Raw genomic sequence first — 27,961 nt, 5'->3', positions numbered from 1 at the left:
ATGTTTAAAACTTAAATAATAATTAAAAACAGTAAGAAAACATATTTAAAACTTAAATAAAACTGAGATTCAGTTTAAATATAACTAAAAAACATTTTGGAACTAAAAACCTATTCCAACTGAAACTTACCTTCTTTTATATATTATATATATATATATATATATATATATTCTAAAATCAGCTGCTTCTCAAGATGTAGTTTTATATAAAAAATATAAAGATAAAATATAAGTAATTTTATATTACTATTTTATGTGAATTGTAGGATGAAAATTCGGTCAAATCGAGTAAAAAAATTGAGTTGATGAGTCCTGTTTTATTATCCTAATTCAATTTGAATTTTTTAATCGAATTGAATGAAATGAAATTCTAGTTGAGTCGAATCAAGTGAAATTGTTCGAGTTAAATTAAAAATTAAACATGTCAAATTAAAATATTATTACAATATATCTAATTCTATGTCAAAGCATATAAATTTGAAACCATATCTATTTGAAAGTTTTTCAAAGAAAATAAGAAGAAAAACTACTTTAATATGATAAACTTGAATCGTTAATTAACTTATTTAGGTCAATGTTAGATTTTTAAAAATTTTATAATTTTTAAAATTATAAATTTTAAATTTTATAAATAACTTTTTTTGTAATTTTTGTTATAAGAGACACTAATTTGCTCATTTTCAAAACCGACAAGTACTAAAGGGTATTTAGACCAATCATTATTTGAATTATTTGAGTTATTCGAATTGTAAAATCTAACTCGACTCAAAATTCGAGTTTGACTTGGAAAAATTGAATAATTAGGTTCAATTAATTCAAAATTTGATTTTTTTAAAAAAAAATTAATCAAATCACGAGTTAATTAGACATCAACGGAAAATGGTTAAAAAATCATTATTTTGCAGAAGAATAAATATTAATTTAAGGGTTTATTTTTCTTTTTATACAAAATCTATAAAATGCCTGCTCATAATATGATTTGAGCTTAATGTACCACGATCTGTAAACCCAAAGATAAATTTAAGAGGCTGGTAATGGCCCCCACCTCCCCCACAAAATGGAAAATTTCCTTGAAGTTTAAATTTTTTTTTTATTTTTATCTTATAATTAGTATTTTTTAAAAAAGTAAATTTGTGTTTGCCCTCAAAGTTTTTTAATTGGATTTCTTTTATAATTTTTATGATAAATTTAGTAATATTTTTAGTTTAATTTGGTAAACTAATACAAAGTAGTACCTAAATATTAATTTGATAAAAGTAAACCTTAGTAATTGCAATATCTAGGTATAAATGGTATCTAAATATTAATTAGGTAAAAATAAAGTTAAATAATTATAATATCTAATATAGATTGAGCATTTAATTTATTTTGTTTTTCCCAAATTTTAGTAATCAAGATTATCTCGAAATTAAAAATACTTAAAAGAGGCTTAGCGTGACCCATTTGAACATATATTTATCTTGGCCCCCTTATCAACAATTTTGGCTTTGCCGTGTGTAAACCCTTAATTATATATGTTATACATCCACCATTAGGAGATAACCCCTCAAATCTACATCTCACGAGGGTCGCACTTACTCCTTAGACAAAACTCTCCACACATTCCTATGCTGAGCATTCATATGAGTACATTTGGACTCCACTTATTAACTGCCACTTGCCCCAAACTCACTAATAGGGGTATAATACGTGGTGTCTCGAGATTGTAGCTAAAGGTATATAAGCCCTTAGCTTTGACTGAAAAGGAGATCCATCTATGCTCTCTCTATCTTCTCTCTTTCCCTCTTTTTCTTCAACCTCCTAACTTGACCTAAAACACGACCTTAGCCTAAATATTCCTACCGTGTCTCTTCGCCTTATATCCAATGAGGTGAACCACCCAATTACACTGCCATGTCTAATCTCAGCATCAGCAATATCATTTCAACTAAAACCTTGTCTGATTTTTTATAATTTTTTTCACTCACACAATGTACAAGCCATAATCTAATATTAAATTCCAGCCTCACCAAATTAAAAATTAAAGATAAAAGTAAAAGCAACACTCCCCATAATCATTTTCTTGATCTAAAACATGAAATTACACTCAAATTCTTTTATCAATTGACTTAACAAACATGGTTAAACGCATATTTCCTAAAAGAAAAGATGGTATGTGAAAAGAAAGAAGGTAAAATTAATGGTTTACCCAAAAAGGATAGGAAGCGAATTATTGAGGCATGCAAAGGTAAGTTGAGCTTACACGCTAATTATGTTAGCGTGCGGTGGGATCGAATTCATGGCTTTACGTCACACGTGCACTATATTTTATATATTACCACACCAATCCCTAAAAATCTTAAAAGCCAAAAGCAAAAGAGGATTCTCATCATCTTCTTCCTCCCTTCTTTAATCTTTATTGCCCTTTTTCTTCTTGGGATTTTCGCAGGCAAAATCTAAAGTTTGTGCCATTATCACCCACTTTAATCAGTGAAGGTTGAGGGCAGTTATGCAAAATATTTATGCCCTGCCATTTCACATTTAATCTTATTTATAATCATCCATGGTATCTTTTAGAGTAAGTTGGATTAGGTTATGAGTAATTTTTTTAATTATGAAATCTATCCATAAAATTGAGGAGTTTGTAGTTTTATTTTAGATTGTTAGGATTTCATTTTGTATTTTACGAAAATTGAAAAGTTCATGCAATTGTTTGTATTGAAACTAAATTCATGATTAAATCTAAAAAATGATATTAGACTTGATTTATATAAGCTTAGTAAATTTTCGGATCTAGACTAGGATGAAGTTAGAAATTTCTTTCGGGATTCCAATTTTAAAAGAGTTAAAATGAAGGTAAAATTGTTAAATTTAAAATTTTTAAAAATAGAATAGAATTTTATCATTAAAGTGATTTAAATATAAACAATCCTCTTATCAAAATTGAAAAATATATATATTTATCTTGTATAAAGAAGGAAATGACATTTGATTATTTGTTTTTGGAAGAATGACGTTTGATGTTAAAGGTAAGGATAAAATAAATTTTATTATAATGTAGTTATTTCAATAATACAACGTAGTCCCTACAAATACCTATCCATTTTGATTATAGGACAAATTAGGTCCCTTTCACTTTATTAATTAATTATTAAACTAAATACACTAATATTATATATAATACGTTATCTTATCCTCTTAAACGAATTTCACTTTCTCTAATACACGTTGTCCATTTAATAATATTTTCGTTTTGACACCCCATAGAAATACATACACATACCCAAAAGAATGTCAGTTTATTTTATGCAAATTTTAAATATACTTGAGTTCTTTATTACATATACAAAAATCGAATTATTACAATCCATAAAATTCAAATTTACATCAATTATGCAATCAAACGCTATAAGGTTTAAATGCTAAACTCACCTTCAACTTATATGGATTTTCACACTTGGGTATTGAAAGTCTTTTTTAGCAAAATTCAAGTGGTTCTAAACTATTAATTTCGACTCACGATAAGTGACACTTCTTTATTGGGCATCATATATCTTTCGGGTAAAATAAGACGAATTTGATATTTTAATTATTATTTATGACTAAAAAAAATTTAGGAACCTAAGTGGAAAAAGTAGTATGATTTAGGAACCAATTTTATAGTTAAACCAAGATATATATATATATATTTATATTTTATACAACCAAGGCCCCCAAAAGGCCAAAAACCAAGGGGCTTTGGTGCTTTTTTACAAATTACAACCATAAGAATCTTCACGTGGAGAAGGAACTGCGTTCACACTTGTGGACCGGTTAACCCAGTCAAATTCTACGTATGAAATGAAAGATAGTCGACATGCATTGAATGCAAACCGGCACTGTAGAATCTCCGTACAATAATTTTGACTTACAATTGCCGGTAATGATAATAATATGTCACCCATTATTTATATTGTTTGCCATTTTCCCCCTACACTCTCTTCCATTTCTTCTAAACCTAAAACTCTTCTCTTTCACCTACCCTTATAAAATCAGATCAAAAACTGACTAAACAAAGCTTCTCTTAGTTCTTTTTTTGTTGAACCTATATGCATACATTCATGGAGAGAAAAGAGGGTTTAAAAATGGAAGACTATGTAATGGGAAACTCAATCAACTCAAACTCATCGTTTTGTGATTACACGGGCAATGGTTTCCCATTACAAAGTGTATTTGATTCATGTAGTGAAGATGATAATAATAAGTTTTCATTAGGGTTTATGGAGTTGTTGGGTGTTCAAGACTTTACCTGTCCTTTATTTGATGTGGCTCAACAAGTTCCAGTTTCGACCAAGATGGAGTCACCTGAGCAGGGTTTTAATCTGCCTGCTACACCTAACTCTTCCTCGGTTTCATCAGGTTCGAGTGAAGCCGTCAATGGTGAACCTGTTAAAGTAGAAGACGACCAAGAAGAAGAAGATGACCAACAAAAAAACAAGAAACAGTGAGTATACTTTCTTTCTGTTCTTTTTTAAGTTTAACCCCCTTTTCTCACAAGACAAAGATGGGTTTTTTATGCTTATGATGGGGTTTTGGGTGTGTAGGTTGAAAGTGAAGAAGGCAAACCAGAAGAGACAGAGAGAGCCGAGATTCGCGTTCATGACAAAGAGCGAGGTTGATCATCTGGAAGATGGGTACAGATGGAGAAAGTACGGCCAAAAAGCTGTTAAAAACAGCCCTTTTCCTAGGTACTTACTTCAATGTTTCTTTTCACAATTTAACCCATTTTTGTCCCCTTATTCTCTTTTTCACCAATTTCAGACAACAAATTTGGCTGATGGGTTAAGTTTTTTTATTTCCCCAGGAGTTATTATCGTTGCACCAGCACCTCATGTAATGTGAAAAAAAGAGTGGAGAGATGTTTCACCGACCCAAGCATTGTGGTCACCACTTACGAAGGCCAACACACTCACCCCAGCCCGCTCATGCCTCGGCCGAATCTCGTCGGTTCTACTATAAATTCCGGCATCTCTGCCGGAGCCGCAGCAGCTTTCAGTGTGCCAATGCAAAGGAATACTCAGTCTCACTACTACTACCAGCAGCAGCAGCAGCATCAACATCCATTTGCCAATAGCTTGTCTTCTTTGAACTTTGGTCATAATGGTCCCTCCATTGACTCGAGTTTTCTTCACGAGAGGCGTCTTTGCACCTCGGGGCAGTCTTTGCTTAAAGACCATGGCCTTCTTCAAGACATTATACCTTCTCATATGCTGAAAGAAGAGTAGATTATTGGAACACTCAATTACTTTTATATGTAATTCTATCACACTGACTAGGGGTGGAAAGAGGTGTAGATGAAATGATTAGTTCACTGGTCTGGATATTATTGTGACTCGGTTTTTACTTTTTGAAATGATTAGTTTTTTGTTTTTTTTGGGTGAAATTCTGGGTATAGGTGGAGATTATATATACACCAAGGAAATTTGGGTCTTTCTTCTTTAATCCTTCTGACCCTTCGTTTTCTCCTGTATCTCTTGTTTTTGTTGTTGAAGGAACGTGCATTCATTCCCATTGAAAGTACTGCAATCGAGATTCTGAGGGCTAGGGTTCTTAAGTGAAAAATTAATGAGGAACAGATTAGGCCTACACATGTAAAAATTTGGTTAACATAAATAACTTCACTGTTGTTGCATTTATATCATAGATTTGGTTCATTGAATTGAATGGTAAAAGGGTGGAGATTCAGTGTATTGTGTGTTACAGGGAAATGAAACTATGAAAGCCATTTATATGATGAACATACATACAGTATGGGGGCATGATTCTTTTATTCTGAATATCATGGAGCTTATCGATTTCGATATCAAACATCGCTATCCACAGTGTTCCTTTGTGGTTATATGTTTGCTGGCCATGTGAATTTGTCACTGTTAAGAATATACTGTTTGCAAAGATTAATCACTGATTTAAAAAAGAAAAAAAATTGGTGATGAATGTGAAATTGAAAGATCAAATACCTTACATGTAGAATAAGGAATAACCCGGAGACTGTGTGTGAGATAAGCCATTACATGATTCCTGGGGCCTACCACCGTCCCCCTCAGATAATGACCAATTTTTATCCCTAGATATGAAAACTAGCCGTACCAACAAAAGCAACAAAGAAGTTAATATATCAGGTTCTGAAGAAACCTACATTTTTGAATGCTCCAATGTGCTAAGCTAAGACTCGAGGTTGCCCCAATGTGCAGTCTAACAAATAACCCTTTAGGTAATTCCTATGTAACAAGAACCTAAGGGTCATGAAGGAATCTTATCCTGTCAGCCAATTGAATTTTCACATGTTTACCAGAAGATGCTCATGTTGAAAAACACTCACCTATGATGGGTTTAGGCTGTAAAACTGAAAACATCAAGAAACTGCTTTGCATACCTGGAAATTCCCATATACATTTAGTACAATGAACATTTTAAAGCTGCAATAAAAGAACATGAAGCAAGAGATGTAACATTCAAATTCAAGTATGTAACAAAAACGATAAGATGTATTTCACTAACAGGATTGTAATTACATGAGCAGTTCCGGCCCTGCAAGTTATCCTACCAACATTTAACCACTTCAAAGTAGGAAACAAGGGATGAAAGCAAGGAGATTGAAAATAAATAGTGACTATTAACAAAACTTATGTAGCCTAATAACAACTAGAAGATGTCCCAGAAAAAGAAATCACCAGGGAAGAAATGAACGCAGAATCCTTCCACCTGAGTGAGCCTAATAAATGAAAAACAATGAACAACGCATACAGACATCATCTTGAAGCCAAATTTCATTACAAAGGAGCTCAATAATAGCTAATCAAACTACAAATTAAGAGAGAAGGTTGAGGAGAGTGAGTGTTCTAAAGTTCCTGCATGTGCCTGATAAACATATGTTTCTTACTATCATCACAATTGCACATATGCCTGATCTATATATGCTTCTTACTAGCATGAAAGGGGAAGGAAAATAGGCAACCGATAACATATGCAACATGCAAATCCAATCAAAAAGAGTAATTAAGATCTTGGTATCTGATAAAGTTAACCACAAGTTGATCAACAAACAGCACTTGTTTCTGTCTTGATTTGTGAATGGTCCGGTCCCTAGAGAATCACAATATACTGAATTTATGCAAATCATAACTTCATCTAGACATGTCAATAAAAAACAGAGTATGACATGAAGTTCCATCAGATGCCAAAACACATGAAAGAGATTCTTTGAGTCAATTAAAACATCCATCTCAGTACATCAGTTACATTTACAACGTCTCTGAACTGAAGAAAAGAAAATTGCAATGCATAAAATGAAATAATAAATGTATGTTTAAAAAAATGTACAAAGTCCGTCCAAGATCAATGTAAACAAAGGTTGTTGGACTTAAACTTTCAGTTGGGTGAGACATGTCTGAACCTGTTGGCACTGATTTTGCAGCTTTTGCTGCCTGGCAACAGTTTCTGAGCCCAAATACCGTGAATTCCTCCAGTTTATTTTCCACTGCAAAAGAGTTTAATATATGCATCGCTCAAATCATTTTGAAGGAAATTTTACAAGGTGCAAGATGCAACAACGATATATAAAAGCAGGAAACTTGCTTTGCTTAACAACTGACACACAATTATGCTAGTAATTCTCTTGAGGGGGCAACTGCTTCGGTAGAAGTCTTCAAAGTGCTGTCTGCTGAGCAGCCGGTCAAACCCCCAACAATGGTAGGCATTGCCACTGTATCGGCATTTTGTCTCTCTCCCCGCTGAAAGCCTAGCACAATTGATACTATAATTGCTCATGATGGAGGATGGAGACAAAACCCCGGCACAGGGACAATACATACCATTGTTGGGAGACCGTCCAGCTAGCTTCCCAGTGGATGACACTTCGAATACATCCCCAAAAGAGTCGGTCCCTCAACAACTTCCATTGGTTATACTCAATTGGAGTTGAATATAACAGAGACAAGGAAACAAAAGATGATAATTTCGTCTTCAAATTTATAAACAGTAGCCTGGATACACTGAATTTCTGCTGGCCTAAAATTTGAGATCATGGTGGTATACATATCAACCGTTTCTACATAAGAATTTTGCAAGATTGCTTCCTTCAATATGCTCTGACTTAACAAAGAAGAGTGTAGGGACTTGTATACATGGCTAAATGTAGTTACCTGGAGAAGCTCTTCGAATGGAATGGTGAAACCCCGCTCTTTCGACCGGATTTGGAACCGTTGGACGAAAACGCGTCGTTTATTGGCTGCTCTGTTGCCGGAAGTGGTGCCGGTGGTGGCCAGCGGGGTATGTTAGGATTGTGATTATCGGGAAACAAAAGGAGTTGAATTTAACGGTTGGTGATTGTTAAACGGTCCTTCACAATCCCTCTATCTATCCATCTATGGCGAGGATTGCTTCAAAAACCCTAGAAAACAAAATGGTGAACTGAATAGGGAAAAAAAACAGTTGGAAATTTGGGCGCTTGAATTTTCTTTTTTCGGTACCTCAGATTACCGCCATAAGTTAAAAAAATTAAAAATGTATCAGTAAAAAGGACAATTTTTTAGGGTTAATATACTATTTGGGACTTGAGTTTGGATAAAATGTTCATGTTGATACCTACACCAAATGGCATCATATGACTCAATGATATTTTATTATGTGCTCTAGTAAAAAAGATAGGTACTTAATTGAGATAAAACAAAATTCAAGTAGTAAATTGTAAAAATTAGGTACCAAAGTGAAACTCAAGCACTAAATTGGGATAGAAAAACTAAGGTACCAAATTGAATTTTATAGCCAAACTATGGTACAAATAGTATATTAACATTTTTTAGTTGAATTTTAAATTGTAAAAATGATTATTGCGCATATATTGAATTGAAACCTAAACTTTTGTATAAAGAATATATTTCATTAAGTGTATAAAGATTTGTATAAACAATTGTGTATAAAAGAATGTTGAGCCTTTAAATTGCAAGTCAACAAAAAGGTCGTCTAATTCAATAACTCATCCTTGGCAAAAAGGCATCTACCATCCTGGCTATGATTTTTCAATTCAATAATTTTTCTTTAATTAACTATCTAAACGATAAAATTTCTTTGCCAAAATTTACTACAACTCTTATGAATCCATAAAAATTCTAGAAATACTATTTACGAGCACGATGGAAATTTGCGGTCCCAAAGCCACTGTTTCGTCAACACTAAAAATTCGACTGTTACAGTTGAAGCCTTCAGAAAATGGAACATCAAGGTTAAAAAGGCTTTATTTGTATTGAAGACCACAATCGAGGAGGACCTATTGAGCATATTCATATGATAAGACATCGAATGCATCTTGGGAGGCTTTGGCAAAATTATTTTTGAAAAAGAATGAAGCAAAATTATTTCACCTTAATGAAGCATGCCTCAATCTTTTTCAGATCAACGCAGATCTGGTCTGTAGAAATGACATGCCCCAGAAATACAATTTCGGGTAGCCAAAACTTCCATTTATTAAGTTTCCCATAAAGTTGTTTCTCTCGCAAAATTTGTAGAACAGTTCTAAGATGTTGTTCGTGACCATCCTCCGATTTTGAATAAATTAAAATATCATCGATGAATACTACTACAAACTGATCTAGGTAAGGTCGAAAAATACGATTCATGAGATCCATAAATATTGTCGGTGCATTTGTTAAACTGAAAGACATTACCAAAAATTTGTAATGGCCATAACGCGTAAGGAATGCCGTTTTCGGTACATCACTATATTTTACTTTCAACTAATAGTAACCAAATCATAAATCAATCTTAGAAAAAACCGTAGCTCGTTTTAATTGATCGAATAAATCATTGATACGAGGTAGAAGGTATCGATTTTTAATCGTCAACTTGTTCAACTGTTGATAATATAGACAAAGTCGCATCAAATCGTCTTTCTTTTTAACAAACAATACTGGAGCTCCCCATGGCGATATATTAGGACGTACAAAGTCGCGGTCCAGTAAATCATGCAATTAAATTTTCAATTCTTTTAGTTTAGTCGGTGTCATACAATAAGGGGATATTCTTATTGGAATTGTACCGGGAAACACATCAATTGTGAGCTCAACCTCCTGATCAAGTGGTAATTCTATAATTCTTCAGGAAATACATTAAGAAATTCACAAACAATTCGATTATTTCTGATTTTACCATCTCCAGCCTTCGAGTTGATAACATAAGCTAAAAAGGCTTCGCCACCTTACTTCAATAATTTGTTAGCTCGAATCAACGAGATAATTCTAGTCGAACCACTTGTTTTAATACCATTCACTTATACAATCTCACTATTTGAGCCCTGAACTGAAAACTTCTTCTTTCGACAATTAAGAATCACTCTGTGCTCGGTTAACCAATCCATACCCAAAATTAAATCAAAATCACCAAAAGGCATAATTAATAAATCTATTGGAAACACCAAATTTTAAATTTTTAACCGGCATCGTTTACACACTAGATCAACTAACACCATTTGACCCAACGGGCTCGAAACAAACATAACTACTTTTAACATCTCAGGTTTCATACTCCTAGACTTGACCAAATCAATATTAACATACAAATAAGAGGAACTAAGGTTCATCAAAGTATAAATAGGTGTAGAGAATAATAGAAGAATACCTGCTATGACATCGATAGCATCCCCCTCATCTCGTATCCGTACAACATAAGCACGAGCTGACGCTCTAGCCTCCGATTGATGAGTAACTATTTCACCCCATTTCTTGATCCACCCCTCAAAACCTAACTGTCGAAACCATTTTTTGAAAACAAAAAAAAAGTTGTCGACATAAAAACGAAAATTGGAGTCGCCACCAATCTTTTTTGAGGTGTGATCGGGTCACCCTGAGATTTTAATAAAACAAAATAACGATTTTGGTCTACAAATTTAAGAAAACAGGTTTGGAAGTTGATTACGCACGAGGAAGTGTTAGCACCCTTGTAACGCCCAAAATTTGTACTGGATTGATTGTTTGACGTTTTAATGTCGAAAATTTCAAAAGATTTTAAAATACGATCCTCTTTAAAAGAAAATTTGAATAAATTGGATTAGACGTTAAGACCCTCTTATTTCGAAGAAGTAAAATGTCACACCCAATGAGTTAGGGTTTAACATTTTTAATCCTCAAAATTAAGTTTATCTTTTGACTTTTAAAACTCATGTTTTTAAGTTTAAAAATGATATTCGGTTATTTGAGTCAAATAAAAAACCGGAACCCAGTAAGTTAGGGTTCAATTTCTCAATATTCCAAATACAGAATATTGCCTTTATTTTTAGAAATCCTTACCTCAAGATGACAAAATGTCATATCCAGTAAGTTAGGACACAACATTTTGAATTCCCGAGTATAAGCCTTTATTTGAAATTTATACGATTTTATTGAAAAATGGATACTTGGCTATCTAAATTCAACGAAAAAATTGAAGCCCAGTAAGTTAGGGCACAATCCTCTCGAGAATCTTGAACACCGAATATTTTGAAAGTTTACGGAATAAAACGACTTTAATGCTTTAATGAAACGTAATCTTTAAAACAAATGTAGTGCGATTGAATGGTAACGTATAACGCAAAAGGATAATTTGTGAATAAAACATACACTGAGGAATAATAAATAAATAATAGATAAATACTAGCAAGCAAGGCAACAATAATTACTGCATTCAAAAACTAAATGAATTACTAATCAATTTTAAAGATACACTAAAAACAAGAAATTATAATCAATAAATTATACTTACAAAAGTTTTAAAATGAACAATATGGATATATAAGTATAAAATGTATTCAAAATAGAGACAAAAATAAACACTACATAAAATAATAGTATTTAGATGAATTTTGAAACAAATATTATATAAGAAAAAATTAAAATATATAAAATAATATACATATTAATTTAGAATAAGTAATACACATGGAGTGAAAAACTTGATATAAATAATAGTATACATATATAATAATACATGTAAAAAGCTGAAATAAATAAAACATAATAAAGTTGGCCTTTTAAAAGAAATAAATTATATATGAAAATAAGTATAAAAAGAAAAAAATGAATTCTATAATATATCATATATGTATGTATGTATAATATAAAAATTTAATATAAATTGTGCATATAATATTGAATTTACATAAAAAATATTTACATAAAAAATAAAATAATGTAAGATGAATTTGAATAATAATACATGAAAACTTAAAATGATAATATGTGAAAATAGCTTAAAATGATAGTATACGATAAATTTAATCAATATTAATAATGGATTTACAATAATATTAGCATAAGTATTAAAATAAGGTTAAATTTAAGAAATTAAATATATAAAAAATAATGGAATAATAAATTTTTAAATAAATTTTTAAAAAAAATCGAGTACATTAAATTAAGTTAATGAGGGTTAAATCGCACTTAAAACAGAATTGAAAGGAAAGAAATGAAAATAAAATAAAGTTGAGGGCCACAATACAGCGCGCGAATAACATGGGGGACTAATTGGGAAATATTCCCATCCTCCCAAAACGCAACGCTGTGATAGGACTAAAATGAAACAAAAATAAAATGCAGAGCCAAAATTCAAAAAAATAAAAAATAAATAAAAAAAGTTGATTTGAACACGCCACAAAAGGAGGAGGATCAAATGTGAAATTGACCCTTAGGAGAAAACGCGCGGATCCTTCCCTCGGGTCGAGTCACTGCGCGGATCATTGCCAGAACTGCGCTGTTTTGAGGCTATTGAAACAGGCCCTAAACGACGTCGTTTCGTACTTGTTATAAAATCAATATTTTTTTAAAACATTCCATTTTCTGCCATTTTTTTTTATAAAAAACAAACCAACCCTAGCTTTCTCTGCTAGGGTTTCTAACTTTTTCCTGAGCCGCCGCTGCGTCACTTTCCTTCCACCGTGGCTCCACCGCGATCGGTGACCGGATGCTCACTGAGTTGGGTTTTTGAACCCCGTTGGAGCAGATCCGAGGGCAAAGGTAAGCTTTCTTTCTTCTCTTCCTTTTATTTTATGCATAAAAATAAAAACATAAAAAAAAGAACGATGAACACCAAAATAAAAACAAAAAATCACCTTTTATTCAAACTTTTCTTTTCTTTTTCTCTTTTTTTTGTATATCTATTTTCAATCTTTTTCTCTGTATTTCTTTCTGTAAAATCAGTCCCCTTTTACAAATTTAATTTGGCTTTATATAGCCGAAATAACAGAAAAAAGAAATTCTCGAAAACTCCTTTTTTCCATTTTTTCTTGTATTTTCCGCTATTATTTGCTATGTTTCTGTTATTGCTGTGCTGTATGCTGGTTTGTTTGCTGTTTGGATCCACTTTTTTCGCAGGTACGGAGGCCGTGGAGGCGAACGTGGGGAAGCAGCTGCCGAAACTTCTGGGGTCTCTGCATGCTGTTTGTTTTGGTATTGGGCTCCATTAGGTTTAGCAATTGGGCTAGGTATTTGGGCTAGGATAACTTTGAATTTTGGGTTTATAGATTATATATTTTTTGTTGACTTCGTAATCCGGGCAAAATTAGGTATTACACTAACCACCTCAGCTAAAACCTTGACCCCTAACTGTTGATACAGCTCTCTGTGTAACATCAGGTCTATCATTTTCGTTTGTCAGACTTTCACGAGTGAAGTGTTCTAGTGATCCACATCGAAAACACCTTTTAGTCAATTTCTAGCATTTTCCCTAGTGTTTCTTCCCACAATGTTCACAACTCGGCGCTTCAGAAGTTCTATTCAACCCTTTTACACTGCAAACATAAATGGTGCGTCGGTGATCTCACATTCTGTTTGATGTAGTTGATCTTGCAACTGTCTTCCTATGCTCACGAGATTCTTTAGTTCGTTTTGGTACTGAATGTGAACTAAGAGCCTCGAGTCATTTTCCTGTAACACGAGAAGGTTCAGATTTCTTGCTTAATCCCAAATATTGTTCTACCATTTTTGCCCGTTTGGACAAATCAACAAACTCCTTAATTTTCAATGCAACTAATTGAATCCTGATCTCATCTCGCATTCCACATAGAAAGCGTTTACAATTTTCTTGTTCAGTCGGAACAAGCTCCACAGCATACTTGCTAAGTCGTGTATATTCCACTACGGAGAGATCTCCTTGTTTTAACAAAAGAAATTCTTACTTTCTATCCTCTAAATATAGTTCCTCGATGTACTTCTTCTAAAACTCTGACTGAAAGAACTTCCAGTCTATTGTTTTAGCAGAAATGTGTCGCGTAACAATTTGCCACCATGTATAGGCTTCATATTATTTTTTATCTTTAAATAAAATAATTAAAAATTATAAATCTAAGGATTGAAGACATGTTCAATAATAATACTATCCACCTAATTTCATTATTAAATAAAATTTAAGACATAAAATATTTTCTTTTACTTACGTGTAATAATATCTAATTACTTTTATAATTCTCAAAAGACAAAGATTGAATTTTTGATCCAGGTAAACTCGGGTATTGAAAAGGCCAACTTGATAAAAAAATTAGGTAAATTGAAAAATAGTCACCCAATTTTTAGTATGTTTCTATTTTGATTACTTAGGTTTAAAATTTTCTATTTTAGTTGCAAACATTATAAAATTTAATATTTTAGTCACTCTTCCGATAAATCATTAACAATGAGTTTTTATTGGCATAATAATAAAGTTAGTCCTTTAATATTTACAAATTCTATTAATTTAGTCCTAAATCTAAAAATTCAACAAATTTAGGCATATTCAAATTTTCCAACGTTAAGCACCACAAAAAAAAAATGGTGAAAAACATACAAATTATATTAAACTAACATAATCAAAAATTAACAATTCTATCAATTTCAAGAACAGATAGTAGGTCTTCAAGAATGTCTTTAAACACTTGCATGTCTGTACTCCTTGTCATGGCTATTTTTGCTATTTGATCCACAACTTGGTTCCTCTCCTTGAAAATATATTTTATCCTCCAATGTTATCTACCTTTATGAATTCTTCGTAATAAAGCTGAAAAAGAGACTGTCAAATGAACATCTTGTATGACTTTGACTATCTCTAAGTTATTTGTGTGGATCACAACCTTCTGATATTCTTTCTCTTAAACAAAGACCAAACCATCTAAAATACCCCTAAATATTGATTAAATCCAAAGATCCAATCCCCTTGCTTATACATCGCCCCTCCAGTAGCCGCAGCCATCTTGACAGTTTCATAAGCACCACAATAGTGAGTTTGTTGAGTTTGAGGGGTGGTTGGAGATTCTAAAAAAACAAACGATTGGATTTTTATCCAGACAAACTGAGGTCTTGAAAAGCCCAACGTAAGAAAAAATATGGAGAATTGGGCTGAAAGGCCTGTAATAAAATTATAAGTAAATGCTTAAAAATGTGAACCGAAGTTGTAGGTCTGTAAGTAAATAAATCAAATACTAGGGACCAATTGGTAAATCTAGGAAGTTCTACTCCTATCTTTGCAGTCAAGCAAGCAAGTAGTGATATTTTCGTAAATACTAAAATAATTAAATATAAATAACCCAGAATCAAAATACCCTAGCCTCCCTCTTTTACCCAAACCTTATTTCCACTTTTAGGGTTTTCATATTTCCCCTCTTTTTTAATAGAGGAGCTCTTAATCAACCGACCCAATCAAATTCATAAATTTTAGAGTTTTGAATGGGTACGGAGAGAAAAAGGAAGGTGAGCTTGTTTGATGTTGTGGACGAGCCGTCGGCTAAGATCGCGAAATCGAACGGTTTAGGTTTAACGGGGATGAACGCCAACAGCTCGATCAACAAGTGGAATGGACGGCCTTATTCTCAAAGGTATTACGATATTTTGGAGAAGAGGAAAACCCTCCCCGTTTGGCAACAAAAAGAAGAGTTTTTGCAAGTATTGAGGGCGAATCAAACCCTTGTCTTGGTCGGTGAAACCGGTAGCGGTAAAACTACTCAGGTTAGTACTTTTTTCAGCTGTGTATTTTTGAAAACTTGAAATTTGATTTACTATCTATGAACAATTGTTGTGGGCTTTCTGTTTTTGAGGAAAAAGGATTAGGTAGTTACATTTTAGGGTTTTTTTGTGTGATATGCAGATTCCTCAGTTTGTACTGGACGCCGTTGATATAGAAACTCCGGATAAACGTAGGAAAATGATGATTGCTTGTACCCAGCCTCGAAGAGTGGCTGCCATGTCTGTTTCACGTCGTGTTGCTGAAGAAATGGATGTGACTATTGGAGAGGAGGTGGGTTATAGTATTCGTTTCGAGGATTGCAGTAGTGCAAGGACTGTTTTGAAGTAAGCTTTGACTTTCCTGATTTTTATTTGGTATTAATGGTATAGAAATGGATATGAATAGGAGAGGTTTAAGGTTATTTTGTTTTTGTTGTATGACAGGTATTTAACAGATGGTATGCTTTTAAGGGAAGCGATGACAGATCCTCTTTTAGAAAGATATAAAGTGATTATTCTCGATGAAGCTCATGAAAGAACTTTGGCTACGGATGTGCTGTTTGGGCTTCTGAAAGAAGTTTTAAGGAATCGACCTGACCTTAAGCTTGTTGTTATGAGTGCTACACTAGAGGCTGAAAAGTTTCAGGGTTATTTTAATGGTGCACCACTTATGAAGGTTCCAGGTAGGCTTCACCCTGTGGAGATATTCTACACTCAGGAACCTGAAAGGGATTACTTGGAGGCTGCGATACGGACTGTTGTGCAGATACACATGTGTGAACCTCCTGGTGATATACTTGTTTTCCTAACCGGAGAGGAGGAGATCGAAGATGCCTGTCGCAAAATAACGAAAGAAGTAGGAAACATGGGGGATCAAGTAGGTCCTGTTAAAGTAGTGCCTCTATATTCAACTCTTCCACCAGCAATGCAACAGAAGATTTTTGAGCCTGCTCCACCTCCTGTGAAAGAGGGTGGCCCTCCTGGAAGGAAGATTGTGGTGTCTACAAACATTGCCGAAACTTCCTTGACTATTGATGGCATTGTTTATGTTATTGACCCTGGGTTTTCTAAACAAAAAGTTTATAACCCACGAGTGCGTGTTGAGTCCTTATTGGTATCTCCTATATCAAAGGCAAGTGCACATCAAAGATCTGGACGTGCTGGAAGAACACAACCTGGGAAATGCTTCAGGCTCTACACTGAAAAGAGTTTTAATAATGATCTGCAGCCGCAGACCTATCCTGAAATATTACGTTCAAACCTTGCAAATACAGTTCTCATCTTGAAGAAACTGGGAATCGATGATCTGGTTCATTTTGATTTTATGGACCCACCTGCTCCGGAGACATTGATGCGTGCATTGGAAGTGTTGAATTACTTGGGAGCATTGGATGATGAGGGTAACTTAACAAAGCTGGGTGAGATCATGAGTGAATTCCCCTTGGATCCTCAAATGTCAAAGATGCTCGTAGTTAGTTCTGAGTTCAACTGTTCAAATGAGATTCTTTCAGTTGCCGCCATGCTTTCAGGTACTTCTATTTGTTTTCTAGCATGCTTTGTGTTTCTGTTGAGTCAGGTCTTAGGAAGTTGTTGTCCTGGGGCTATATCTTGTTTGATATCGTCCCTATCTGAAAGAGTGTTTGCACTTCGGCTAGTGCACAACACTAGATGTTTAACTGTTTACATGCATATGCTTGTATGCGTTGATACAGTTAAGCTGGAATGTGTCTTAGGTTGTCATCAGCAACTGTCTTGTCTGGGTTCCATGCCCCTGTTGGCATGCACCATAGGATTTCTAAGCAAGTGCTGATGCAGATAGTTTCAGTTTCTCAGTATTCTCTCATGAAGCAAATGGTGTCGCCTTGCCTGTATGCCTCTGCTGACCTACCATGGGCCTCTTCTGTGATAACTCAATTCTTTCTTTAGTACCCAATTGCTTTGTACGGCCTAGGGAGGCACAAAAAGCTGCAGATGAAGCAAAAGCTCGGTTTGGGCATATCGATGGTGATCATCTCACACTTTTGAACGTGTACCATGCTTACAAACAAAACAGTAAGTACTTCATCCGTTTTCCCCCAAAAACAACCCAGATTTATTTTCTGATGGCAATAACTTAAGAGTCTTATAATATATGAAAACTGCAGACGAGGATCAATCTTGGTGCTATGAGAATTTCATCAACCATAGAGCGCTGAAGGCTGCTGATAATGTTAGACAACAGCTCGTGCGCATTATGTCCAGGTTTAATCTCAAGCTGTGCAGCACTGATTTCAACAGCCGTGACTACTATGTCAACATTAGAAAGGCCATGCTTGCTGGGTATTTCATGCAGGTAGCTCATCTGGAGCGCACGGGGCACTACTTGACAGTTAAAGACAACCAGGTCCATATAAATAGTTTTCTCTGTTTCTGGATCAGGCTTTCTTTCTTGGTTTCTTGGTGAAGTTTTTTCTCATTTTGGAGGTGCATGCGTGGAATGTAACTGTGTATTGTGTTATTTATTTTACAGGTGGTGCACTTGCATCCATCAAATTGCCTGGATCACAAGCCAGAGTGGGTCATCTACAACGAGTATGTCCTGACAAGCCGGAATTTTATTCGTACTGTGACAGATATTCGTGGTGAATGGTTAGTCTCTCCCTCCTTTCTTATGGTTGACATACTTGTGTGGGTTCATGATACATGAATTGAGAAACCCCAAGATTAGTTTTGTCCAATAGCTCGTTAATTTACATATGCACTCTTTTGATGGATACAGGTTAGTCGATATAGCACCACATTATTATGATCTCGAAAACTTCCCACAGTGTGAGGCTAAGCGAGTCCTCGAAAAGCTTTACAGAAAAAAGGAGAAGGATCGGGAGGAGAGTCGAAACAGGAGATGAAGTGCTACGACCATACAAGTTGATTTGACATGAATTTTTCTTCAACGGTGCTATTTGGGAGTTATTACTTAGTATGTTAGTTGATAAATTGGAAGAAACAGAAATTTCTTGTAACATCATGAGGAACTTCTTCCCCTAGCTATCTTGTATTTTGTACTAGCACTCCAAATTTGTTCTTTTAACCTTCTATTTTATCATTTAAGGAACACTTGAAATGATCTCTGAAGAAAGAAGAAACGAGCATGATTTTGGATCTTTTTAATACTCATTACCCTTGTGATAAATTTTCTCCTGCTGATTCCTGATCTGTGAAGGAAAACCTGATTCAATCAATTCCCAAGTATGAGCTTCAATTACCCTGTACCTAAATTGAACAGTTTCAAGTTTAAATTAGAAGTTATTTGTATCTGGAAATATTATTCAAGCCTGAAGTGAAAATATGAAATAATTCGAGTTCGTGAGGACTTAATTTGAAGAACTTAAGCTGCGAATGCAAAATAAAAGGGGGATGATTCTGAAGAATTTGATTGGATTTAAATTGATACAAGTCAAAGTCCCTAACCCAAGACTGGTTATGGATTTTTAGGCCTATATATTGTTGTACTACTTTTTGTATGTGCATTACGAAGATTCCCACAAATAGAATGAAGAGGACTCGGCCATCTATATAGAGTGCATTTATGGAATTGGATTATGGGCATGGGAGTAAGGATCTTCCCCCAAGATGTGGTTTAAAAGTTGATCCAAGGAAAATCCTGTTGATTCCCTTAGTTGGGAGTTCTTCCCAAAGATGTTTATTGAATGGATTTGAGGCTGTGTTTCGCATTCAAAGTTCTCAATTGCTTTGAATGGAATGGATGATTAGTTGGGTATTTCTCTGCAGGGAAAGGAGCTACCTATTCATTATTGGCATGAATGATTTATCAACCCTCTTGAGCAAAGCTGGAAGATACAATTTTTTTTATTTTGACCCGAAATATAGAACAGTGCAATTTACTCATATCTTCTTTGCAGACGATCTTTTGATCTTTACAAAGGGTTCTACTTCCTCGGTGTTGAAAGACAATGAAGGCTCAGCAAGGGGGGCTAGAGTAAGTTGGAAAGGAAGGATTTGGGGTTGAAGATCTGATTTTATGGAGTAGTGCTTGCATGCGTAGAAATTTTTGGCTAGTTTTGGTGCAAAGTGCAAAGTGCAAACGGGTTCACTATGGGTGGCTTGGTTAGAAGCGTATGAGCTAAACAGTGTTAGTTTTTGGGAAGCAGAGCCAACTCAAGGACATAGCTGGAGTTGGAAGAAGCTTCTCAAACTGAGAGACCTGATGCCACAAGTTGGTGTGCCTCAGGGTAATTACAAGGCATGAAACAAAAGCAATCTAAGGTGCCCTGGCACAAGGTTGTATGGGGAGGACCATCCATTCCTAGGCATCTCTCTTGTTTCATGGTTAGCAGTAATACTTCCAACAAGTGTAGCTTGCCTGCAAATTATGCAACACAGAATGAGAATACGGATCATATTTTTGCCTGCTGTTCTTATGCAAGACAAGCATGTGTAATTTACAGGCTTGTATTTGATGCATAATAGATCCAGAAGAATATGATCCTTCGGCTATGGAAATCTCTAGACATTTACCAAATTTGCTTGCTGCGTGTAAAAACCAAACAACCAAAACTTCTTCAGCTGCAATATTTTTAGGTTGTCTGAATAGCCAATAGCATTCATTTTAACAAACCGGTATTTCTCTTTTAGAGATAAATAGGATCTTTTGTGACGACTTGAAGATTTAGTGCATCTGAAGAAAATATAACATTATTAAAAGGGACAACTACGAACCCTAAAAAATTTAGTCTCATGAACCATAAAATAAACATCGAAGACTTTGTCACGAGAGAGAACACGGATCAAAACAATCCCACCATACTGAAAAACGTTTATGCATTGCTCCCGTCTTTTTGGGTACATAATAGGATCAAAAGAGTAAATGATAATAAAGAAATACAATAACTCCCTGCCCACTTATCTCTCACATCTGCACCTTATAATCGCAGACCATGAACCATAATCATTTTCACCATGAAAACATCCATCTCTAAATCATTCTATAATGTGCTTCGCCTCATTATGGCGAAAAAATTTCTCAAGATATACATATATTCCAAGTCATCGATTATAAATTATTACCAATAGATTGTAAAATATGCTTGAAGTGTGATGTAACAACCAATTTGCAACTATATGCAACGAGCCAGTGTTGAAAACATTCTTGATGTTTCATGTCACAATGGGGTTCTTGTGAAATCGAAGAACAAGGAATCAAGAACCCTTTATTCTATTCATCATTCTCATTTTTCGAGCCCTGTGATTTCGGCCATCGTAATCTGTATACCAATTCTTCACGAATCAAGACATCATCTATAAAAAAGCAGATGCCACGTAGAAACGGCTATATTATTCAAACAATCAGGCTAAAGATTTGCAGCTAAGAAGCATTATTGTATTAATGAGTGTAGAGGTATTTCAATTCATTTGACTTCCACCGGAGATTCAATCTGACTAAGAACCTTCTGCTTTGCGATATTCCTTCTTTGTTTCATCTCCTTCGATGGTCTAAATTCTATTACACCACTCCGTTTCCCTGTTCCACCGTGTATCTTTCTAAATGCTGCATAAACTGCAGGATAATCAGTTTTCAATTTAAAAATACCTTCTGTGGCAAATTCGGGAGGTTCCAAACCGGAGTATAAATAAAAGGCTCTAAGAAACGCACCCCAAAGAACAACATCGAATTTCAAAATCATCCCCTTGATCAATGTCTCAGCCTTACCCAGCTGACCTGCTTTCCCATATATCTCCATCATACAGGCATAATGTTCCAACCCTGGTTGTATGCCGTACTTGCAGTCCATTGAGTTGAACTGCCTTTCACCTTCTTTGACCAATCCACTACCCCTGCATGCTAATAAAACGTTAAACATTGTAACCTGACTCGGGTTGATACCAGTGCTAATCATCCTATCAAATTCCTGCAACGCTCTTCTTCCAAGTCCTTGTCTTGCATAACCTCCTATCAAGGAATTCCATGATACCAAACTCTTCTCCTGCATGGACTCGAATACACAAAATGCAGCATCGATGTTCCTACATTTTGCATACATATCGACTAGGGAAGCAGACAATACTAAATCCTGCGGTATCCCAAACTTTAGGATACATGAATGGACTTGTAGGCCGGTAATAAGATATGAACAACCAGCACATGCATCCAAGACATTTGAAAAAGTAAACTGATTAGGCCTCGTATCAGATCTTAACATCAAAACAAACAACTTCAATGCCTCCCGAAACCTCTCGTTTTGCACATATCCGTTGATCATCGCAGTCCAAGAAACCACATTCTTCTGGTTCATCTTATTAAACATAGACCTAGCTTTATTAACCCACTTATTCCTAATGTACCCATCAATCAAAGAAGTCCAAGAAACAATATCCCTCTCTGGCATCTTATCAAATACCCTACGAGCCTGCTTAAAATACCCTACTTCCATATACCCTGAAACCAAAGCATTCCAACAAGCAGCATTCTTTACCAAAATCTCATCAAACACTCTTCCCAGTCCCTCTACATCCCCCATTCGCGAGTACCATTTCATCAACACAGGCCCCACAAACATGCTCATATTAAGCCCCAAACAAACAACAAGTGCATGAACTTGCGGTACCAATACGTTGAACTTTGTTTCAGAAACCGCACTGACTAAAGTCGAGATAGTGGACTCTTTCGGTTTAAAACCAACTCTACCCATCTCTAGAAAGCCTTTATAGACTACCTCTGGGTTTTGTCTCTTGTTTAAGCTCGATAAAAATGTGTTCCAAGAAGCGCGGGTTTTAAGCGACACCTCATCGAACAGTTCCTGGGCATGTTCAGTCTGGCCATTTCCTAGGTTAGGCTTCATCATTGCGTTCCATGAGAAGATGTTTCCGGCGATTGGGGTTTGGTGAAAGAGCTTTTGGGGCTCGTTAAAGCGGGTTTTTTGGAGGCAATTATTGATATCGTTGTCGAGATTGATCGTCGGAAGTGTAGAAAGATGACGGGGATTTTTCCGAGGGAGGATTGGGGTTATTATGCGCATGGCGGGCAATTACTTAGCCGACGCATGTGCGAGATTAGCCGTTCGCTTACTTTTAGTACATTAATATAAAATCATTTACTTAATATAATTTTTGCCATATAAATATCAAAATTATACTTTAAAATTTTAATTTACTGTGTAATATTATATATAAACTTTAATTTTATGTAATTTTTTATAGAAAATTTTTATATGATTTAATTTCACAAATTACTAAAAATATTATCGAATTAACATAATTTTACATTGATATATTACATATATAAACAATTATATTAATCTAATATGAAAATAAATGTATGTCTTTGTTTCTTTAAATACGTATAATTGAATCAAAATTAAATTTTATATATACATATGAACTACAATTCCAATTTCATTTATATAATTGCATCAACTCAAAATTTATATATCAAATTACATATCGAAATAACTTCATGTATTTATTTGATATTTATCTCGTCATTTTTTTAATTGTCATAATTATCTTAAAATATTATATTTTTTGAAAGATTAAATACTATATTTTAATACATTAGTGATTATACAATTTTAATATATTAAAGTATTTATAACCAATATATATATTTTTAAGGCCGAAAATACACTCTTACATTACCACATGTCTTGGTCATTTTTTGCATTTAATAAAAAATGGTCAAATATCATTTTGGTCCTTACTCTATGCCTAAAATTAAGATTTAATCTTTATACTTGAAATTCTACGATAATTTAGTCTCTTTTTTTTATATAATGTTTAGTTTAAATAGTTAATATTGTTGACTACTCTTATAAACCTTTTATGTAGATTTAAAAAAACTATTCTAACAAAAAATTATTTTGACATGATAAGTTGGAATATGTTTTTTAAATCCTTATCAACTACCAAAATTATTAACGGTGTCAATTATTTTGGCTAACTAATGTCATTGTTTCCTCCTTTTAGTCATTATAAGATAATAGTAAAACCATAATTTTGATTTTTCTATTATACTCACATTTGATATTTAATATTTATATTTTATTTAATATAATTTGGTCGTTTGCTTTTACAATGGCATTAATTAATCCAAATAATTTATATCTTTATATGTGAAAGTTATCTTATTATGTTACTATCATATCCTTTAAATGTTGACCAGAATCTAAGAATAAAAGGTTATTTATAGTTCAATGGTTAAAATTAGTTTTTTCAACTGTATTTGAATGTTATAACAAAAAAAAAAAGAGACTATGAACGTGGCAAAGTGGCATGACACCATATTTTATTTTTACAAATTATATTATTATGGTTGAATTTCAATTTTGGTCACTATATTACGCTCAAATTTAAGATTTAATCTTTATACTTCAACTTCTTAACATAATTTGATACGTCAACTATTACAATGATAATGGTTAGCCCAAATACTTTATTTTGATTAAAATGATGATGCAATTTTGTGAGTTGTTAACACTGTTAAAATTTATATGCTAAATTCATTTCCATTACAATGTCTTTTTAAAAAAATTCAAAATATAACTCCATAAAATTTAACAGAAGAATTTAATGGTATTAACAATTTGATTTGAATTTTTAAATTCGAAAAAAAAATAAAGAAAATTCTTAAAAGTAAAAGCATGAATACTTAGCTCTCTTTTCCCTTTTCTTCTACAGATTAATTTTTTTTCATAAGACAACTTTGGATGTAACACCCCTCACCTGAGACCTTTGTCGGAGTCGAGCACGAGGCGTTACTTAGCTTATCTTACTAATTCGAAGCATAAAAACTGGTTTTGAAAATTAATTTCACTATTTACAGCAATCTGTCCAATCGCGCAGCAGTTACTAAATTAATTATAAATCGAGCTACGGAACTCGAAATTTAAATCCGTAAATTTTCCCTAAAACTAGACTCATATATCTACTTACCATAAAATTTTTATAATTTTTGGTTTGGCCAATTAGTACAGTTTATTAGTTAAAGTCTCCCCTGTTTCACCATTAGACTGTTCTGACCTCTTGTTACTAAAAATTAATTTTCTCATTGTAGGATTTTCATATGGTGTTCTCACTTGTTCCTACTGAAAATAGACTCAATAAGGAATCTAATAATGTAAAATAAAGTTCAAAAATAGTTTTGTACAATTTTTAGTAATTTTCTAAACTCAGAACAGGGGACTCCAAAAATAGTTCTGACCCTGTCTCACTAAAATTCACATACCTTAAAATATAAAATTTCTTTTACTACACTGTTATTTTTCATGAAAATAGACTCAATAAGCTTTAGTTCCATATATCATTAACCTTATAACTAATTATATACTATCCTAGGTGATTTTTCAAAGTCACGTCACTGTGCTGCCTAAATTCTGTTGCTTTGTAAAATTTTACCTTTTCATGTTTTCCATGCATAATTTATCACCTAGACTTTTATAACAACAAACATCTTCATACTTAATCATTTTAATAACCATTCATCATCAAATACTCACACACCATTCTTTAGAAAAATCATAATTACAAACATGCAAAATAACTAAGTTCCTATACATGCCATAACTCAAACGTGTTTCATCATAAAATACCGAGCAGTTGTTCTTGATAGTGTTGACAATCTCCGACTTCTTTAGGATCCTTAAAGCAGCATTGCAATACTATAAGAGAAAGAAAAATAAAAGAAGTAAGCATTAAGCTTAGTAAGTTTACTAGCAAATAAATAACAACATTAAACACAAATAATTAAACTCAAGTGTCTAAATCTCTAGTTTACTCTTTAGTTAATCTCATTCTAGTTCTCTTGCTCGTTTACTTAGTATACTTGTGTGCATAACTTACTCTTCTCTTGCTGCATCGTTGAATATCAATTGATAATATAATAAGTTCTTAGCTCTTATAACTTACCTGAGCTTGCCATTTATGTTTTTAACTGAACTTTCCTGAACATGATTTGTTTTTTAGCCAGTTGAGCTACATTGGCACAATAAGGATACTCGGGTCTCTTCTGATAATAACATGCCAAAGCCATGTCCCAGACATGGTCTTACATGGGATGTTCTCATGTCGGTGCCCATGCCATGTCCCAGACATGGTCTTATAGGGGACCTCTCATCTCGGTGCCAATGCCATGTCCTAGACATGGTCTTACATGGGACCTCTCGTCTTGGTGCCAACGCCATGTCCCAGACATGGTCTTACATGAGACCTCTCGTGATCTCAAGGATGCCAATGCCATGTCCCAGACATGGTCTTACATGGGATCTCTTTACCCAAATGTCATGACATTTGTATCCAGTACTTTCCTTATTAATCAACGAGACTTTTTAATATTAATTCCTTATCATTTTATACTTGAATCAACATCAAATAAATTCATGAAATAAATTCATAGTTGCTGGAAAATATCAGTATTAATAATAATTATTGAAATATTGCATTTATTTACCGTAAACTTACCTCGGTACCAAATATAGCCCAATTCACCAACTTAGTCTTCAACTTTATTCTTTCCTTTGTCTAACCTCGAGTTTCGTTCTTCTTGATCTAAAATAGCAAATTTAACTCATTTAATACTCACATTTATCAAAACAGCCCTCAACTCTAACTTTTTCAAAATTACAATTTTGCCCCTAAACTTTTACATAATTACATTTTTTCCCCAAGGCTTGGAAATTAAACTTCATCTCTTATTCTTATGTTTTATAACATGCTGAACATTTTTACCTTCTATGGCAACATCAAATTCCCACTCTAACACTTACTTATGAACATTAGGTATTTTTACCGATTATGTCGTTTTACTCGTTTTCACTTAAAATCACTTAGCAAAAGTTGTTTAACATAATTTCAAGCTTCATATTCTATCATAAAACATTAAAATAAACACTTTTCACCTATGGGTATTTTTCTAAATATAAACCCTAGGTTAAATTATTGCTAGAATAAGCTAAATTAAGCTACCGGAATCTCAAAAACGTAAAGAACATTAAAAACGGGCTTGGGGTCACTTACTATGGAGCTTGGAAGCTTGAAAACCCTAACTATGGCTTCCTCCCTTGCTGATTTCGTCCAAATGAAGAAGATGAGCACAATTTGCCATATTTTTCCCTTTTAATTCATTTTAATTACTAGATTACCAAATTACCCCTAACTTAAAAATTTCCTATTTCACTTATTTCATGTCCATTTTTGTCTACCAACTTAACCAATGGTCTAATTGCCATATAAGGACCTCCAATTTAAAGTTTCATAACAATTGGACACCTCTAACATGTAGAACTCAACTTTTGCACTTTTTACAATTTAGTTCTTTTGACTAAATTGAGTGCCCAAACGTCGAAATTTTCGAATGAAATTTTCACGAAATCATTTTGTGAAATTGTAGACCATAAAAATAGAAGAAAAATAAATTTTTCCTCATCGGATTTGTGGTCCCGAAACCATTGTTCCGATAACCTTGAATTTAGACCATTACATTGGACGTCATGAATCTACGAACGAAAATTCAAAAAGTTTCTTTCTCTGATCTCCTACACTGACCGTTAGATTGACTTGGAGCTAAAGTATGTTTTCCTACTCGTCGATGGGTATTGATCCACCATACTGATTGTTGAATTGTCGCTTGGAGCTCAATGACAGAACTTAAAAAAAAAAAGCTCATTGATTTAAATACTTTTTTTTTGAATAGTTTAATGACTTAAATGAAAAGTTTAAGTGATCAAAATGAAAGCTTACCCATAATTTAATGACTAATGGTGTAGGTTTCCTTAATATTTAATAATTAAGATTAAATCTTCCATTTAACTTATATTTAAGAGAATATTTTTTCAACTTAATGTCAAATAAATTAAAATAAAAGACAAAAATTATAACATATTAAAAACACATAAATCATCAAATATAATTTAATATAACACTCTACAACTTTACGTGTAGTGCATTGTCAAACAAATTTAATCTGTTATAATTTGATTAAGATTGAAATTTAAAAAAAAACATAAAAGCTAAAATTAGCC

The 27,961-nt window shown here is 33.6% G+C and overlaps 3 protein-coding genes and 3 long non-coding RNA genes across 14 annotated transcripts; 3 read left to right on the top strand and 3 right to left on the bottom strand.

Moving 5' to 3' along the window:
* The first annotated feature begins 4,067 nt into the window (after positions 1-4,067).
* On the top strand, positions 4,068-5,527 carry LOC105764045 (WRKY transcription factor 23). The gene is made up of 3 exons (XM_012582494.2): positions 4,068-4,462; positions 4,563-4,706; positions 4,823-5,527. Exons 1-3 carry the CDS (start codon positions 4,068-4,070, stop codon positions 5,241-5,243), a joined length of 960 nt encoding a protein of 319 aa, XP_012437948.1. The 3' UTR covers positions 5,244-5,527.
* A 141-nt stretch (positions 5,528-5,668) lies between these two features.
* LOC105764046 (uncharacterized) lies at positions 5,669-8,513 on the bottom strand. 7 transcript variants are annotated; one of them, XR_008191646.1, is made up of 4 exons: positions 8,160-8,512; positions 6,338-7,495; positions 5,976-6,095; positions 5,669-5,885 (listed from the first exon to the last, which is right to left on the bottom strand). It is a non-coding gene; the product is annotated as an uncharacterized LOC105764046 (long non-coding RNA). The 7 variants fall into 7 exon arrangements; XR_008191648.1 differs by having other exon boundaries at positions 5,981-6,095; XR_008191643.1 differs by having other exon boundaries at positions 5,669-5,899; positions 5,976-7,495; positions 8,160-8,513.
* A 4,183-nt stretch (positions 8,514-12,696) lies between these two features.
* Positions 12,697-14,029, top strand: LOC105764044 (uncharacterized). Its single transcript, XR_001124511.2, has 2 exons — positions 12,697-12,998; positions 13,356-14,029. It is a non-coding gene; the product is annotated as an uncharacterized LOC105764044 (long non-coding RNA).
* Positions 14,030-15,547: 1,518 nt separating this feature from the next.
* Positions 15,548-19,106, top strand: LOC105764042 (probable pre-mRNA-splicing factor ATP-dependent RNA helicase DEAH2). 3 transcript variants are annotated; one of them, XM_012582491.2, is made up of 7 exons: positions 15,554-15,956; positions 16,096-16,298; positions 16,398-17,482; positions 17,880-18,005; positions 18,098-18,336; positions 18,463-18,581; positions 18,712-19,106. In XM_012582491.2, exons 1-7 carry the CDS (start codon positions 15,678-15,680, stop codon positions 18,836-18,838), a joined length of 2,178 nt encoding a protein of 725 aa, XP_012437945.1. In that variant the 5' UTR covers positions 15,554-15,677; the 3' UTR covers positions 18,839-19,106. The 3 variants fall into 3 exon arrangements, with proteins under 3 accessions (XP_052480713.1, XP_052480714.1, XP_012437945.1); XM_052624753.1 differs by lacking the exons at positions 18,098-18,336; positions 18,463-18,581; positions 18,712-19,106 and having other exon boundaries at positions 15,548-15,956; positions 17,779-18,004; XM_052624754.1 differs by lacking the exons at positions 18,098-18,336; positions 18,463-18,581; positions 18,712-19,106 and having other exon boundaries at positions 15,548-15,956; positions 17,787-17,977.
* Positions 19,107-20,754: 1,648 nt separating this feature from the next.
* Positions 20,755-23,005, bottom strand: LOC105764043 (pentatricopeptide repeat-containing protein At1g53600, mitochondrial). Its single transcript, XM_012582493.2, has 2 exons — positions 21,604-23,005; positions 20,755-21,507 (listed from the first exon to the last, which is right to left on the bottom strand). Exons 1-2 carry the CDS (start codon positions 22,964-22,966, stop codon positions 21,359-21,361), a joined length of 1,512 nt encoding a protein of 503 aa, XP_012437947.1. The 5' UTR covers positions 22,967-23,005; the 3' UTR covers positions 20,755-21,358.
* Positions 23,006-25,425: 2,420 nt separating this feature from the next.
* Positions 25,426-27,014, bottom strand: LOC128035344 (uncharacterized). The gene is made up of 3 exons (XR_008191743.1): positions 26,958-27,014; positions 26,403-26,489; positions 25,426-25,603 (listed from the first exon to the last, which is right to left on the bottom strand). It is a non-coding gene; the product is annotated as an uncharacterized LOC128035344 (long non-coding RNA).
* Between the last annotated feature and the right edge of the window lie 947 nt (positions 27,015-27,961).

This window comes from Gossypium raimondii, chromosome 12 (assembly GCF_025698545.1).
Source record: "Gossypium raimondii isolate GPD5lz chromosome 12, ASM2569854v1, whole genome shotgun sequence".
NCBI lineage: Eukaryota > Viridiplantae > Streptophyta > Magnoliopsida > Malvales > Malvaceae > Gossypium > Gossypium raimondii.
This window is presented reverse-complemented; position numbering and strand designations above follow the sequence as displayed.